Raw genomic sequence first — 15,811 nt, 5'->3', positions numbered from 1 at the left:
GGTTAAAAAAAAAATCGATCGTTTTGAAGCTGCCGATTTTGGAGCGGAGAACCTGGAATTCTGTGTTGTAAACGCTTGGGGCATGCCATGCGGTGTAAGGATGACAGCTGACAAATCAGAAACACCCATTCAGTCATGTCCCGCCCTCCCGCCCCAGTTGAAGACAGCTGCCACTCGGCGAAAGAAAAGTCTCAGTGTTGGATTACATTTTACTACGATGTTAACCAGGTACGTAACATCAAGGAAATTCTTGACTATCGAAGAAACAAGAACACGGCGCATGAATGAAGTCGATGGTTGATTAGTCTGGTGAATATTAATGTCAACGTAATAATAATACACAAGATCTGAACTAAAACCTGGTTACTCACTGATGTTACTTAGCATCAGACAGTTGCTATATTAGCTTAGTGGCTAATCAGCTCAGCTCCAGCTATCCCATTCCCAATGGCTGTGCACAATTAGCAGCCATCATCATCATCAGGGCGGCCTCAGCCGAGCTGCACACCTAGCTGTCCAATTCTCACGATCCAGCATACAGTTGGCTAGCTTGGCAATGTCGGCCGCCCCTGCGTCCCCCTTCAAAGTGTCCAAGAATGTTGTTACTGGGCGTCCAGGCCGACGAGAGCCGTGGGTTGGCTCCCACAAAACTAGATGGCTTGCTGGCAGATCGCTGTGGCGGAAACAGTGGCCTGCAAGGCCAAGCCTACGCCAGGCAACCTTGTCTGTGATCTTGGGCAGGTCGCCATATAGGACTTTGTTGGAGATATGGTCCTGCCAGTTGACGTTCAATACAACTCGCAACATGTGGGTGTATGAGCCGTCCAGCGACTTCTGAAGGGATGTATTCAGTGCCCAGCACTCGCTTCCATATAGAAGTATGGGTTCCACGGTGGCGCGGAAGAGTTTGATCTTGAGATCTTGTGGCATGCTTGATTTCCAGACAGCCTTCATATCGTTTAGGGCTCTCCAAGTGAGTGCCTTGCGCACCTTCATATCACGACTCGTGGAGCTGACCCAGGAGCCTAGGTATTTGAAGTCGGCTACTTCCTCCAACGGGCTGCCGTTTGTCGTCACTAGAGGAGTTGTGGGGACATTGAAAGACATCACTTTGGTCTTCTGCTCATTGACAGTGAGTCCGATCTGGCGACATTCCTCCTCCACGAGCGTCAGCAGTCTCTGAGCCTGTAAGACATCGTTAGATAGTAGAACAATGTCGTCGGCATAGTCGAGATCTGCAAGCACCTTTGCCGGGTGCCTGCGCGACCTGCGCGGAGTTAATGTGAGACCAAGTTCCGCCTCTCTCCCGGTGATGGCTTTGCGAAGGGCGTAGTCCAGAATGATGACAAATAGGAATGGTGCCAATGTGTCACCCTGGAGTACACCTTGGATGATCTCAAATTCATCGGACTCGCCATCTGTCGTGACGACCCTGGCGCATGTTAGTATACATCGCCTTGATGGCATTAGCAGCCATGTAACCGTAATATCAGTAGCTGGAAAACAACTGCAGTATGAGGTCTCTGTGGCTCACTTCGAAGAAAAGTGCCTAGTCCGTAGCAGTATGCAATATCAACACAGCCTACTGCAGTTAACTGTAAACACCAGGGGGGCCGTATCGCTAAAACGTCCTATCTTCAATGAAAAGTTAAGATGGGACAAGTGTATGATAGGATTGTTTTCAATAGGCTACTCAATGCAAGCACCTGTAGTGACTGAGCTAAAGCTTGCCGCTTATGCCGCTTTTCCACTACCAACGCGGCTGAGTTGGGCTGAGCCGTGCCGTGCTGAGTCGGGGTGAGTCGAGCTGAGTGGGGCTGTTGGAGTTGCATTTCGACTACAACCGCGCTGAACCGTGCTGGCTGGAAGTGGGTGGACACACTGGGTGGAGTTAGCGAAAGTGGGTGGACGTCACGTGATGTCATTAGGCGGCGCAAACAGTGACATCAGTGACCTTTGAAGCGGTAGTCTCACGACCCGGATAGTAAACAATAAACATGGAGTCGTTAGTGTTGCTGGTCTTGGTGCTGTGGCTTGTTGTCACCGACAACACCAACAGATACTGGCAAGAGCGTATAGATGAGGCGAGGCGCATAAGGCTTCAGAAATTCTCGTAATTTGTAATTATTCTTCTTCCAGGTTTACGGTGTTTACAGATCCCAGCGTGCTCGTGGGACGTGTGTGGGCATGTGAGGACACTCCTCCTCACCAATCAGTGCACAGGGGAGTGTCTCCTCACGCCCCTAGCCCCACTCAGCTCGGTTTGGCTCGCTTCAGCCCCACTCCAAAACCGTGCGAGTTTTGGGTGCTAAGCAGGGCTGAAGCGAGCTGAGTCGTGCTGCTCTGAGGTAGTCGAAACGCGAGCCGTGTCGGGCTGAAGTGAGCTGAAAAAGGGTAGTGGAAAAGGGCCATAAGAAAATGACGGCAATTTATTGAGAACATGTTCACACTGATATTTTTAATGCCAAGTTGCAACTTAAAAGTGCGTGCCCCTTGCTGACATGGCCGCAGACACAGACCCGGGTGGAGAAGGACAAGGAGGAGGGGTCGAGGGGGGATTTCACGCTTCTCACGACATCTCTAAGCTGGAGCCATTTGTCCTCCGCTCCAAAACAAACCCCTCGACGTCAGTGCCGCGTTTGACTAAATGTAATGTGAGTGGAGGGCAGCGAATGGGACTGAATGTGCGGATGCTCGCGGTTAGATTTAGAATAGATTGTAATAATTCCAATTCTAGAATTTTAAACTCATAGGTTAACCGACTTTAACCGGCTAATGAGGCTCGGTGGTCGGTCAAGATTTTTTTTTAGTTTTCGCCATCCCTAGTCCTTCTTTTTATTAATTTTATATGCCAAAAATGCCCCTGAAATATACTTTAAACAGGATGGAAGCTATTGAAGACAGACTGTCAGATATTTCACCTTGCTGTTATTTGTGTCCCTGTTTAGATGAACTCCTAAAATCTAAACAGATAATCTGCTGGTTACAGTGGAAATTCCATATCAAGCCAATAAACATTCACCCACTCATTCTTGGAAATATTGATTTAATGATCATCTCGGATGGTCAAATGGACAACCCGAACACACCACTCGGTGGCAGAGGCTTAAAAATTTTGTTTGCATAATTCGTGTCATTTTTTTCATTCCTAATGTACACCCATTCTTTTGTTTCTGTAGCTCACCCTCTTTGGTGAAGAACATCCAGTCAAGTCTTGGCCAGAGCTCTGCTCTGTCTGCTCTCCAAGTAAGTAAAATGTTCGGATGTTTTGTTATTTCTGTGTTCAAGCATTTCTTTTTATTTAATTTAACTCAGTTTTATTTTTTGACAAGTTTTGACAACTACAAGCTTATTGCTTTCATTACTGCTTCATCATTGAGAATTCATGATGGAAAGATGTTCACAGATTTCTTTAAAGTGCCAGCATGTAAGGTTTTGGAATTTTGCTTGCTCTCTCTCTCTCGTATAGAGAAAATGTTGTCGCAAGCTTCATTCAGGTAGAACTGAGGGCTGCGTCCCAACCCGCATACAAAGAAATGTGCCTAAACAGTAGTGACACTAATGGTGTTGTGATATACTATTCAGTCGTGTTATATAGTTTGGGATGCAGCTGAAGTGTTCGACTCAGGAGTGCTCAGTATTATTAGTATTATGAGAATAAAAAAAAAATTTATTGTGCACATAAACGTGACTGTCACATTAACTGAGTGCCAAATAGAATAGCAAAACGTCTTAATGAAAGTACCCATCACCAACCTGCCATTATAACCGTGCTCATTCTCTAGTATCGTAAACAGTGCATTGCATACAGAATGATCTAATCTCCTAATGCTAACTAGCCATAAGCTCTGGATGAGGGGGGTAAATGGTTGCTCTGCTGTAATATCATGGCATGTTAGTGACCCACAGGGTAAAATCTGGAGGCTTCTCCCCTCCGAGGCTGATCGGTGCAGCTGATAGAGAAACTCACCAAAACCTCCTGTGAATTGTTTAGCTGAACAAGTTCTCAGCTGAGTAGTGACGCAGCCTTAATGTCAAGAATAAATCGGATTACTGTCGTTCCTACCATGATATCACTCCCGTCATGAGTTTCTCACCAAGTTAAAGAATGGACACTCTTTTTAAATGCTCTTGAATTTTTTGTTCTTCTTATACAGTCTTACAGTATCATAATTTTTCACTTACTCAGTTCTGTTGAGACCAAGCAAAACACTCTGTCTCCTAACTGACTGCGTCTCTGTCCCGATGCAGTGTCATGCTTAAAATTGGGGCATTATGATGTTTGGCATTTCAGATCTGGTATACTGTGTGTGTATATGTGCAAATGTTCGATTAATTGTGACTCCGTGTCCATGACACCCAGCAGTTCAGAAACATTGCCTTGTAATATCCCCCCCCCCCCCCCCCCCCCCCCGAAATTTTTTTTTTTTCTCCTCTCCATATTTAACAAAAAAAATCCTGCGCTCACTGGGCCTCTTTTATCAAGCTGGATTAAGCTATAAGTGTTTACACAAGAAATTACAATAGTGGGGAGTTTGTACAATCATTTTAGGGGGGGGTCTTGAGACTGATCAGCACTCTATGGAGGGATGTATGTTGCCCGGTGACATTGCAACTGCACAGGCTGTGTGGGATATACCTGTGTAGGTTTATTTATTCTTTTATTTTTTTAAAAACAACTTAGGGTGTGAGAAAGGCACTATGTAAATTTTATTATTATTATTAAAATCCAGTAAATTTGGAAAGGATTTTCACATCTTATTCCTACTTGAACGTGTGTAAACATACGCATAAGACGAACGAAAGTAAACTTTGACTTGATCAACTTCGGATCATGTAATTTGCATTAATTGCTGCACTTTTATATCTGTAATATACTGTCAAGTTTAAATTTCTTATTTTTATTAAGTTTACAGCATTTTAGTAGACGCTCTTATCCAGAGCAACAAATAGAAGAGCTTTGGAGTCTCTATCAAAAACACAGTCTCACTGGGACAAAGAGTACCATCAATAACATTTTGTGAAAACCAGCCATTTTATATTATTAACATTAATTAAAGACTATAAAAATAAAGAAATTGAGCGAGCAAACAAAAATTAAGACAAATAAAACTTCTTCAGCCATAGTTGACTGTTTACTGCAGATTTGTTAGCTAGCTGTGAGGAGAGCTACCCAGGGTGGACGTCGAGGACGTAGAGCAGTTCCCACCCAGCCATTCACACACATTCACATCTATGGGCAATTTAAAGTAGCCAGTTAATCTAACCATGTCTTTGGACTGTGGGAGAAACCCATGCGGACATGGGGAGAACATGCAAACTCCACATAGAAAGGTCCCCATCGGCCACTGGGCTTGAACCCAGAACCTTCTTGCTGTGAGGAGACAGTGCTAACCACTGTGCCAGCAGGAATAAAACTAATCTTTCAATTTTGACAAAAGAAATGGTGGTTTATAAACAGTCTGTCTATGTGTAGCCATAAGACATAAACAAATGCCTCGGGTAGCAGAAGATTTTTGCACTCACTTATCGTTATTGATTCAAAGATTCTTTATTGTCAGTTCACTATATATCCAGGACATATAGGAGAATTGAAATGCTGTTTCTCTCTCACCTTACTTGTAACTAGATAGAACTCGACCCCAACGGCGTCGATGGGGATGCTTCCGCCTGGTAGACTACACGCCTTATTAAGTTGTGATTTGGGGATGGACATTTGACCTCACAGTAATCTTGACCTGTGACCTTTTAACCTCAAAATCTAATCAGTTCATGTTTGTCCCAAAGCGCACAAATGGTGAAAGTTTGGTGAAATTCCTTTCATTTGCCTTGGAGATATTGTGTTCACAAGGTTTTCGGACAGACATTTGACCTCACAGTGACCTTGACCTTAGACCTTTTGATCTCAAAATCTAATCATTTCATCTTTGTCCCAAAGTGCACAAATGGTGAAAGTTTGGTGAAATTCCTTTCATTAGTCTGAGATATGGTGCTCACAAAGTTTGGGGATGGACATTTGACCTCACAGTAATTTTGACCTGTGACCTTTTAACCTTAAAATCTAATCAGTTCATGTTTGTCCCCAAACGCACAAATGGTGAAAGTTTGGTGAAATTCCTTTCATTTGCCTTGGAGATATTGTGTTCACAAGGTTTTTGGACAGACATTTGACCTCACAGTGACCTTGACCTTAGACCTTTTAACCTCAAAATCTAATCAGTTCATGTTTGTCCCAAAGCGCACAAATGGTGACAGTTTGGTGAAATTCCTTTCATTAGCCTTTGAGATATCGTGTTCACAAGGTTTCGGGACGGATGCACAGACAGACGCACGCACGGACGGACTGACAACCTGAAAACATAGTGCCTCCTGCACCTTAAGGTGGCGGAGGCATAAAAAACAGAAAGATTTCACACACAGGAAAAAAAAATTAAGAAAACAATAGATATAAATATTTATTAATATAGATAAAAATTTAAGAACAACTATATATAAATATAGATAAATACACTAAATTAATTAACATTAATAATTAATGTTATATATTATTATATGGCCCCTCCTTGAATCGCCACCTTAACGTGGTGGAGGGGTTTGAGTGCCTCAGTGATTCTAGGAGCTATGTTGTTGGAGGCATTTGCCCTTGGTAGGGTCTCCCAAGGCATACAGGTCCTAGATGAGAGGTCAGACAAAGAGCAGTTCTGAAGACCCTTATGAGAGAAACAGCAAGGATCCGAGTGCCCTCGCCCGGACCAGGGATACCGGGGCCCCACCCTGGAGCCAGGACTGGGGGAGGGGCTTGTCAGTGAGCACCTGGTGGCCGGGCCTATGTCCATGGGGCCTGGCCGGTCTAGCCCAAATGAGCAACACAGAACCCCTCTCTTGTGGACCCACCACCCGCAGGAGGTGCCGTGAGGGTCCAGTGCATTGTGGATCAGGTGGCAGCCAAAGGTGGAGGCCCTGGCATACTGATCCCCGACTGATAAAACTGGCTTTTGGGACATGGAATGTCACCTCTCTGGTGGGGAAGGAGCCTGAGCTTGTGCGTGAGGTTGAGAGGTACCGACTAGATATAGTTGGGCTCACCTCAATGCATAGCTTGGGCTCTGGAACCAATTTCCTGGAGAGGGGTTGGGGACTCTTCCATGCTGGAGTTACCAAGGATGAGCGGTGCTGGGCAGGGGTGGGGCTATTGGTAGCCCCCCAGATTGGCGCATTAACATCAGAGTTCTCCCCAGTAAACGAGAGGGTTGTTTCCCCTGCGCCTTAGGGTCAGGGAACGGTCTCCGACTGTCATTTGTGCTTTTGCACCAAATGGTAGTTCAGAGTACCCGGCCTTCTTGGAGACCTTGAGTGGGGTACTAGACAGTGCACTACAAGGGGACTCCATTGTTTTACTGGGGGACTTCAATGGTCATGTGGTCAATGATGGTGAGACCTAGAGGGGTGTGATTTGGGAGGAATGGCCTGCCCGATCTGAACCCGAGAGGTGTTCTGTTGTGGGACTTCTGTGCCATGCACGGTTTGGCCATAACGAACACCATGTTCGAGCATAAGGGTGTCCATAAGTGCACATGACGTGGACACCCTAGGCCATAGATCGATGTTTGACTTTGTAGTCGTTTCATCTGATCTGCAGCCGTATGTCTTGGACACTCGGGTGAAGAGAGGAGCAGAGCCGTCAACTGATCACTACCTGGTGGTGAGCTGGATCAGATGGTGGGGGAGGAGGTAGGCCCAAACATGTAGTGAGGGTATGCTGGGAACGTCTGGCAGAGGCTCCCGTCCATCAGATCTTCAACTGCCACCTCCGGCAGAGCTTCAACTGCATACCGGGGGAGGATGGGGACATCGAGTCTGAGTGGACCATGTTCCGTATCTCCATTGCTGAGGCGGCCTTGCAGAGCTGTGGCTGCAAGGTTGTTGGCGCTTGTAGCAGTAATCCCCGAACCTGGTGGTGGACACCTGCGGTGAGGGGAGCCGTCAAGCTGAAGAAGGAGTCCTATCGGGCTTGGTTAGCCTGTGGGTCTCCAGAGGCAGCTGACAGATACCGACGGGCCAAGCGGAACACGGCTCTGGCGGTCGCTGAAGCAAAAACTCACGTGTGGGAGGAGTTTGGTGAGGCCATGGAAAGCGACTTTTGGTCAGCCTCGAAAAGATGCTGGCAAACCATCCAACAGCTCAGGAAGGGGAAGCAGTGCTCTGTCCCGACTGTTTATAGTGGGGATGGAGTGCTGTTGACCTCAACTGGGGACATCAGCTGGTGGTGGAAGGAATACTTCGAGGATCTCCTCAATCCCACCTTCGTGTCGTTCGAGGAGGATGCAGAGTCTGAGGGTGCTTGGAAAGACTCTCCCATCACAGGGGCCGAGGTTGCCAAGGTGGTTAAAAAGCTCCTCGGTGGCCGGGCTCTGGGGGGTGGATGAGATTCGTCCTGAGTTCCTGAAGGCACTGGATGTTGTTGGGCTGTCTTGGCTGACACGCCTCTTCAACATTGTGTGGAGGTCGGGGACAGTGGCTCTGGATTGGCAGACTGAGGTGGTGGTTCCCCTTTTTAAAAAGGGTGACCGGAGAACGTGTTCCAACTATAGGGGGATCACACTTCTCAGCCTCCCTGGGAAACCCTATGCTGGGGTGCTGGAGAGGAGAGTACGGTTGATAGTTGAACATCAGATTCAGGAGGAACAATACGGTTTTCATCCTGGTCGTGGAACACTGGACCAGCTCTTTACCCTTGCAAGGGTACTGGAAGGTGCATGGGAGTTTGCCCAGCCGGTCTAAGTGTGTTTTGTGGACCTGGAGAAGGCTTACGACAGTGTCCCTCAGGGTGCCCTGTGGGGGGTGCTTCGGGAATATGGGGTTCGGGGGCCACTGCTGCGGGCCATTTGGACCCTGTATGACCGGAGCAGGAGTTTGGTTCGCATTGCCGCCAGTAAATCGGACTTGTTCCCGGTGCATGTAGGACTCTGCCAGGGCTGCCCTTTGTCACCGGTTCTGTTCATAACTTTTATGGACAGAATTTCTAGGTGCAGCCAAGGGGTGGAGGGTGTCCAGTTTGGTGGCATTAGGATCGCATCTCTGCTTTTTGCAGATGATGTGGTCCTGTTGGCTTCATCAATCTGTGAACTACAGCATGCACTGGGGCGGTTTGCAGCCGAGTGTGAAGCGGCTGGGATGAGGATCAGTACCTCCAAGTCTGTGGCCATGGCGCTCAACCAGAAATGGGTGGAGTGCCTACTTAGGGTCAAGAGGGGGTTGCTACCTCAAGTGGAGGAGTTTAAGTATCTTGGGGTCTTGTTCACGAGTGAGGGTAAGGGGGAGCGGGAGTTGGACAGACGGATCGGGGCAGCATCAACGGTGATGCGGACGCTAAACCGGTCTGTTGTGGTGAAGAGAGAGCTGAGCCAAAAGGCAAAGCTCTCAATTTAGTGGTCCATCTACGTTCCCACCCTCGGCTATGGTCATGAGCTGTGGGTAGTGACCAAAAGAATGAGATTGCGGATACAAGCAGTCAAAATGAGTTTTCTCTGCAAGGTGGATGGGCTCTCCCTTAGAGACAGGGTGAGAAGCTTGGTCATTCGGGAGAGACTGAGTAGAACCGCTGCTCCTCCACATCGGAAGGAGTCAGTTGAGGTGGTTCGGGCACCTTGTTAGGATGCCGCCCATGGGAGGTTCTCTGGGCATGCCCCACTGGGAGGAGATTCCGGGGCAGACCCAGGACACGCTGGAGAGATTACATCTCTCGGCTGGCCTGGGAATGCCTCGGTATTCCACCGGAAGAGCTGATAGAGGTGGCTGGGGAGAGGGAAGTCTGGGCTGCTTTGCTTAGGCTGCTACCCCCGCAACCCCGGATAAGTGGCAGAAAATAGATGGATGGAATATTATTATATGGCACAAGCTACTTCTGGTAAAATCGTACGCTCTGATTGGTTCCTTGGCGGGCAGAATTTTCCCGTAGTGCCTGTGGGTGATTACAGACTTTCCTTCCAAGGCGCCAGCTTTCAATGTTGCAAAAAACAAAATGACAAAAGAAAGATTAATTGGAAATCAAAACGGAATCAAAAACGACCGAAACACAAACTAGAGTCACAGTGTTATTCATGAAATGAGCAACAAAGAGCATTCAGAAACCACTAACAGAAATTCAGTTTTGAAACCGATAGCTGTTCCGCATGTATGACTCAACTACTTTACAAATATGACATGACTGAAAGCAGCGTCACACCTCATTATAATATGACCATCTATTCTAATCTTAGAAATAAAGAAACCATATAATAAACTCTTTATTAACCTCACTCTGCCTTTACGGGAAAATATCGGACCTCTGTCTTTTTGTACAGACCGAGCTGTACTGTCAAGACCTTGGTCTGATATTTTCCCGTAAAGACCTCGTGCTCAGTTAATAAGTAGTTATGATTCAGTATTTTTATGGGTATAGTAGTGAGTCAAAATAATTTTCACTTCTGTCTTTCAGCCTTTACCCTCATCGTTTATGTGCTCCCAGCTGTCTGTGTACTCAAACTTTTATGAAGTTTTGTGCGTGTCACTAAATGCAAAGGAGTTGTGTCAAGAATGCGCTTTGCACTTTATGGGTGATCAGCATAAGCACATCAGTGTTTTTATTTTTTTTTTAAGCATTTGGAAAACTTTTGCAAATCCAGCAGAAAAGTTTAGTTCTGTTTGGCTTACACAAACATTTACACACAGCTTTACTCTAAGAGTGATGCATGAGACCCAATGTTATCACAATGCAGCTTTTAATAGTCATTGATAAATCAGATTTCATGCATCTTAAAGTGATTATCATCATGATTGATTGATAAATTTAATGGAATAAATGATTATATTAACACCCCTGATTTAAGATTCTATGTGAAATATCAGTTGAGAGTTTCTAGGCAGTTTGGTGTGATGCGTTTTGCTTTTGCCGCAGGCTGCGATGGTGGACAGCAGCTTGTCACTGTATGGTTCTGCCTCTGTAGGAGGCTCCAGCCTCAAGACTCTGGTCAGCGCAATGCACGAAGAGTCGAGTTTCCATGAGCATGACGATGGCTCCCACAGTGACTCCAGCCTTGATCTGTCTCCTCTGTCTGCTCTGTGAGTGACCTTTTCACTTACTTACTGAGCTCATTATATGGGGAATGATGATTGATTGTTTTTGGATTCAAGTAGTGTTTAGCAGTATAATTTTCTGTTACTATTTTTTATAAATATAAGTGGCAGAAAATTTTATATGAATTTCCTCTTCGTGTAATATCCTCTACACACACCCACATATAAAAGAGAACATTACACAGTGGCATGAAGATATGAAGTTTATCTTTAATTGATGAATGTATTTTTCATAAGTGAGCATCGCTTGTGAAAAATACAATATATATTTATTGAAAAATATATATTATTACACTACCGTTCAAAAGTTTGGGGTCACCCAGACAATTTTGTGTTTTTCATGAAAAGTCACACTTTTATTTACCACCATAAGTTGTAAAATGAATAGAAAATTTAGTCAAGACATTTTTCTGGCCATTTTGAGCATTTAATCGACCCCACAAATGTGATGCTCCAGAAACTCAGGTGGGGTTTACATTAGACCGTATCAGCGGATCATCAGATTAACGTTTTTAAAAACGATTAGCGTGCACACAGCAACGCCAATACACGGATACGCTAATCACATGACTAATTTGGCACGTAAGTTGAAATGTGTCAGTGCGGCTCATCGCTTCCTCCTCAGCGGCTGCGCTCCAAATCACTCCGCCCTGAACAGCGAGTGCCCTCTGGAGGGTGCGCACTCCGGCCCTGCGCAGCTCACAGAGCGCGCGAGTGAAGTGCACGAGCAGTGATTCGGGACTGAGCCGCTGTGTGTGTGATCTCAGTGCATATCGGGCATGCGCGTCACTTACCACTTGCAAGTGGAAGGATGGCAAGCCTAAAGACAATCATAACTACACAATGGGCAGTATTTGAATCAGTATTTGCAGTATTTTCACACTTTTATACTCTTTAATGAAAGGTGATACAAGGCGGAAGTCCGCGCCGTTTTTCAGCAGTCGCGTTACATGACCAACGCCAGCAAATCAGGAAGGTGGATGTCACAGTGACGTTGTCCAATGACGACGCCAGCTAGAGCTCAGCACAGTGTATCCGTGTATCTCAATGTTTACCCAGCACCGGATCAAATACGAACTGGGTTAAATACGTGGGCTCTGGCGGATTCCCGTTTCCTGGCATTTTAATGTGAACGGACAGTGCATCCGCGAAGAAAACGAGACAGATACGGTCTAATGTAAACTTGGCCTCAATCTGCTCAAAGGAAGGTCAGTTTTATAGCTTCTCTAAAGAGCTAAACTGTTTTCAGCTGTGCTAACATGATTGTACAAGGGTTTTCTAATCCTCCATTAGCCTTCTGAGGCAATGAGCAAACACATTGTACCATTAGAACACTGGAGTGAGAGTTGCTGGAAATGGGCCTCTATACACCTATGGAGATATTGCACCAAAAACCAGACATTTGCAGCTAGAATAGTCATTTACCACATTAGCAATGTATAGAGTGGATTTCTGATTAGTTTAAAGTGATCTTCATCGAAAAGAACAGTGCTTTTCTTTCAAAAATAAGGACATTTCAAAGTGACCCCAAACTTTTGAGCAGTTGAACACGAGAAGATATAAACTTCATATCTTTGTATGACCATGTAATGTTCTTTATATTATATGGACACATCCACAAAAAAAATATGCAAGTTAATCAAAAGAATTTTAATCGAATTTTCATTTTGAACTGGTTCACCATTTTGACAGTGCGTGTCTAGTCAGTGGGAAAACACTGGGTGTGACGTCATCGGAGTGAAATATCAGGAAATGTGTCACTCAGATCTGCGATGTATTTCATATGAAAAAGGCGAGTTTTTCAACACGAGAAAATAAACTGCAGATCTTCAAGCCAATGTGTGATTTTTCTTTTTAATTATATAGACACATTCAGAAACAAAAAGCAGGGGTGCCGCCAGAAATTTTGGGCCCCCCAACTTTGCCCACCCTCGTCACAATTGCACTATTGTCATTATTTGACTTTTGATAGCCCATGGACCTTGAGTTTGTGACTTTATTACATTTTATGTATTAACCTACCAGGGACTAGATGAAAACTGGTCAGTGACTAATTCTGGTGCATTTACAATCTCAAATGAAAATTCAAGATTTTGCCACATGCCTTCTTGTGCTAGGACAATTGGTAGTGAAATGTGTGATGTGACTGCTGTCCGTTATTAGCAACACTTTAATCTAGCAAACTGTATATGGCGCTCGCTCATTAAAAACTTCAATTCTAAAGCATTTATGGGTTGTCTTGCTGCTTACCTCCTTCTCCAAAGGGGGGTTCAGTGGTTTGGTAGGGCGGAGGTCCCCCTGAGGCTGAATCTGTGCATATTTAGGGCACCCCATTAGTTATGAAACTGGTTATTAGCAGTAGTTATTAGCACCAGCATAACGTAATATTTCATCTTGTTAATCACACAAGTCAGTTCAGTTATTAAAATGGAAAAAATGTCACTGTACAAACTGTAAAAGTGTTCTCTTGATAGGCTAATCCAACCACGTTCATACTGTTCATTTACCATTCGCTAATATTTTGAACACACATGTGAGCGATAGCTACCTTTCTTTGGGAAACACTGAGTGACCAGTTGCCTGCCTCTCCAGTCCCTCTCAGCTTTCAGCTGCCTTTCTTTATGTTTTTGACAGCCACTCTTCATATTTAGCGACCATAGACTGTACGCACTCCACTGCTGGCTGGCTGGCTGCTGCACCGCGACACAGCAGCAAGTAGCGTTGCACTGATCAGCACACAGATTTAACGCATCGCGCTTCTACCAGAACTGGACCGTACCATTTCGCAAAAGGGGGAGGGTTAAATGACAATATGTTGAAGAACTCAAGAAATAGACAACCTTGTTCAATTAGCTCATTTTACCAGATGGAATATTGCATTGTTGTTATTTCAAAAGTCTTATTAAAATCATTAAAAGCATATTATCAGCCCATTAAAGGGCCCCATGGCAGTGCTGGGCCCCTAGAATTGTTCTAACCTTTCCCCCCCTGGCGGCGCCCATGACAAAAAGTACCCAAATTTATCAAAACTATTTATCGATTTCCTCATGAGTGAAGATATTGAAAAATATGTCCCGGATGTAGTTCGTATGAAAAATACAAGTGATGTATTTCTCAGTAAAACAGTCGTAATTCATTCATATATACATAAATGAACATGTTCATTTGTGTGTGTGAAGTTTGCAGACGCATTTGTCTCATTGATGCTCTTTTCTGATTGATGTGGCTTCGCTGTTTGTGCACAGACAACATGCTGGATTTAAAGGGCAGCAGATGGAGAGGGAGTACTTGGAAAGCTCCATGTCGCCAGAGATGGGAGATGAAGACAGCCCTGATATCGATCACGACGCAGATTATCCTGAAGAGCACGAGCCGCACACTGCTCGTCCCATTGCTTTTTCTTGAAGCCCAGCCATTCTGCAGCCACTTAACCAGCTAATCAGTGTACCAGCAGACTCGGGGAATGTCCACATATTCCACTTGGGAACAAACTATTTATTCTTGGAGCTACCTGTCATTTTTTTTGTATGCAGGGGATTAACCTCAACGGTACTAAAGGGCTCCTCTGTGTTGAGCTCATACACGTAATGGTTAGCCCATAGACTAGCAGAGGATGTTCATGGCTATTCAGCCATTGCTTATGTGTCTTGAGTCTACATTTTAAAATAAGCACTACACACTACCTAGATGCAGAATCTAATCACTGTAATCAGGTGATTTATGTTATGATTATCTCAAATATTTTTTTTTTGACACTAGAAGCACCTAGGACCAGACTTTGTTCAGTTTTATTGTAGTATGTGTAGGAACTCTGGGAACTTTAATTTGCCCTGCGTATGAGTCTTCTCGCATCTGCTAAACTGTTTTTAATCACCACTGCCTCAAAATGATGCGGTTAGTTACCATATGGAGTCACATTTGACCATTAATTATAGGTCTGCTCACTGAAATTCTGAATGTCTTTAGAACGTTGCTTTTTTTTTCTCTCTCTCTCCTCCTAGTAGAACCAAAACCAAAGGGGAACATTTTATAACCAGCACTTGATTTTTTTTTTCCACTTGTTTGTATAGAATGTTACAATATAAAATTACATAGAAACATCCCAACAAAATGGCTGAAATGTTTGTTCTATTGATGAGGTGGTTCCAGTGATTTAAAGCAAACGTCTCTAGATGTGTGGAACAGCATTTTTGGCTCGTCTTTCGGTAGGTGTTATTCCCCTGCTATAGATATCAGCCACAGTTACCAAAGATTGTAAATTGCTTTTTATGATATGTACTTTGTTTACATGGTCCATTTTGATATACCCGTAACTGAAATGTTTGCCTTACAGCTAATTGGGGACTCAGTGGGCTGTGCTGATTGTCCTTAAGGTTGCATGGAATGTGTAATGTTTAAACCTGATTGGACATAAAGTATGAAAAAGTATGAAAAGTCTCATCTTTCCTCAAACTTTTCAATGTGTGATTCAAACACCATGTAATTGTCTGCAGTGTAGCACTCGCACAGTTAGTGTCCTGTTATAATTCAGCCGTAGTTCTTGTGGTCTCTGAGTGGTGGTGAAAGACAAACATTTATACCGGCTGTAGGTTTTCAGTCATCCAGGTCACTTTCAGTGTCTTGTAAGGTGGGGTTTACATTAGACCGTATCAGCGGATCATCAGATTAACGTTTTTAAAACGATTAGCGTGCACAC

At 44.7% G+C, this 15,811-nt stretch overlaps 1 protein-coding gene across 5 annotated transcripts in view; it reads left to right on the top strand.

Annotated features, from left to right (window-relative positions):
- The window catches only part of foxp1a (forkhead box P1a), a 128,566-nt gene extending 113,017 nt beyond the window's left edge, over nucleotides 1–15,549 (top strand). For all 5 annotated transcript variants that reach the window (XM_060937961.1, XM_060937962.1, XM_060937959.1 and 2 more), the window contains 3 exons: nucleotides 3,180–3,246; nucleotides 10,937–11,100; nucleotides 14,361–15,549. In XM_060937961.1, coding sequence (XP_060793944.1) covers nucleotides 3,180–3,246; nucleotides 10,937–11,100; nucleotides 14,361–14,520 — 391 coding nt within the window. In that variant the 3' untranslated portion in view covers nucleotides 14,521–15,549. The remainder of the gene's footprint in view (nucleotides 1–3,179; nucleotides 3,247–10,936; nucleotides 11,101–14,360) is intronic.
- Nucleotides 15,550–15,811: the final 262 nt, after the last annotated feature.

The sequence above is a fragment of the Neoarius graeffei genome, chromosome 13 (assembly GCF_027579695.1).
Source record: "Neoarius graeffei isolate fNeoGra1 chromosome 13, fNeoGra1.pri, whole genome shotgun sequence".
In the NCBI taxonomy this organism is placed as follows: domain Eukaryota; kingdom Metazoa; phylum Chordata; class Actinopteri; order Siluriformes; family Ariidae; genus Neoarius; species Neoarius graeffei.
This window is presented reverse-complemented; position numbering and strand designations above follow the sequence as displayed.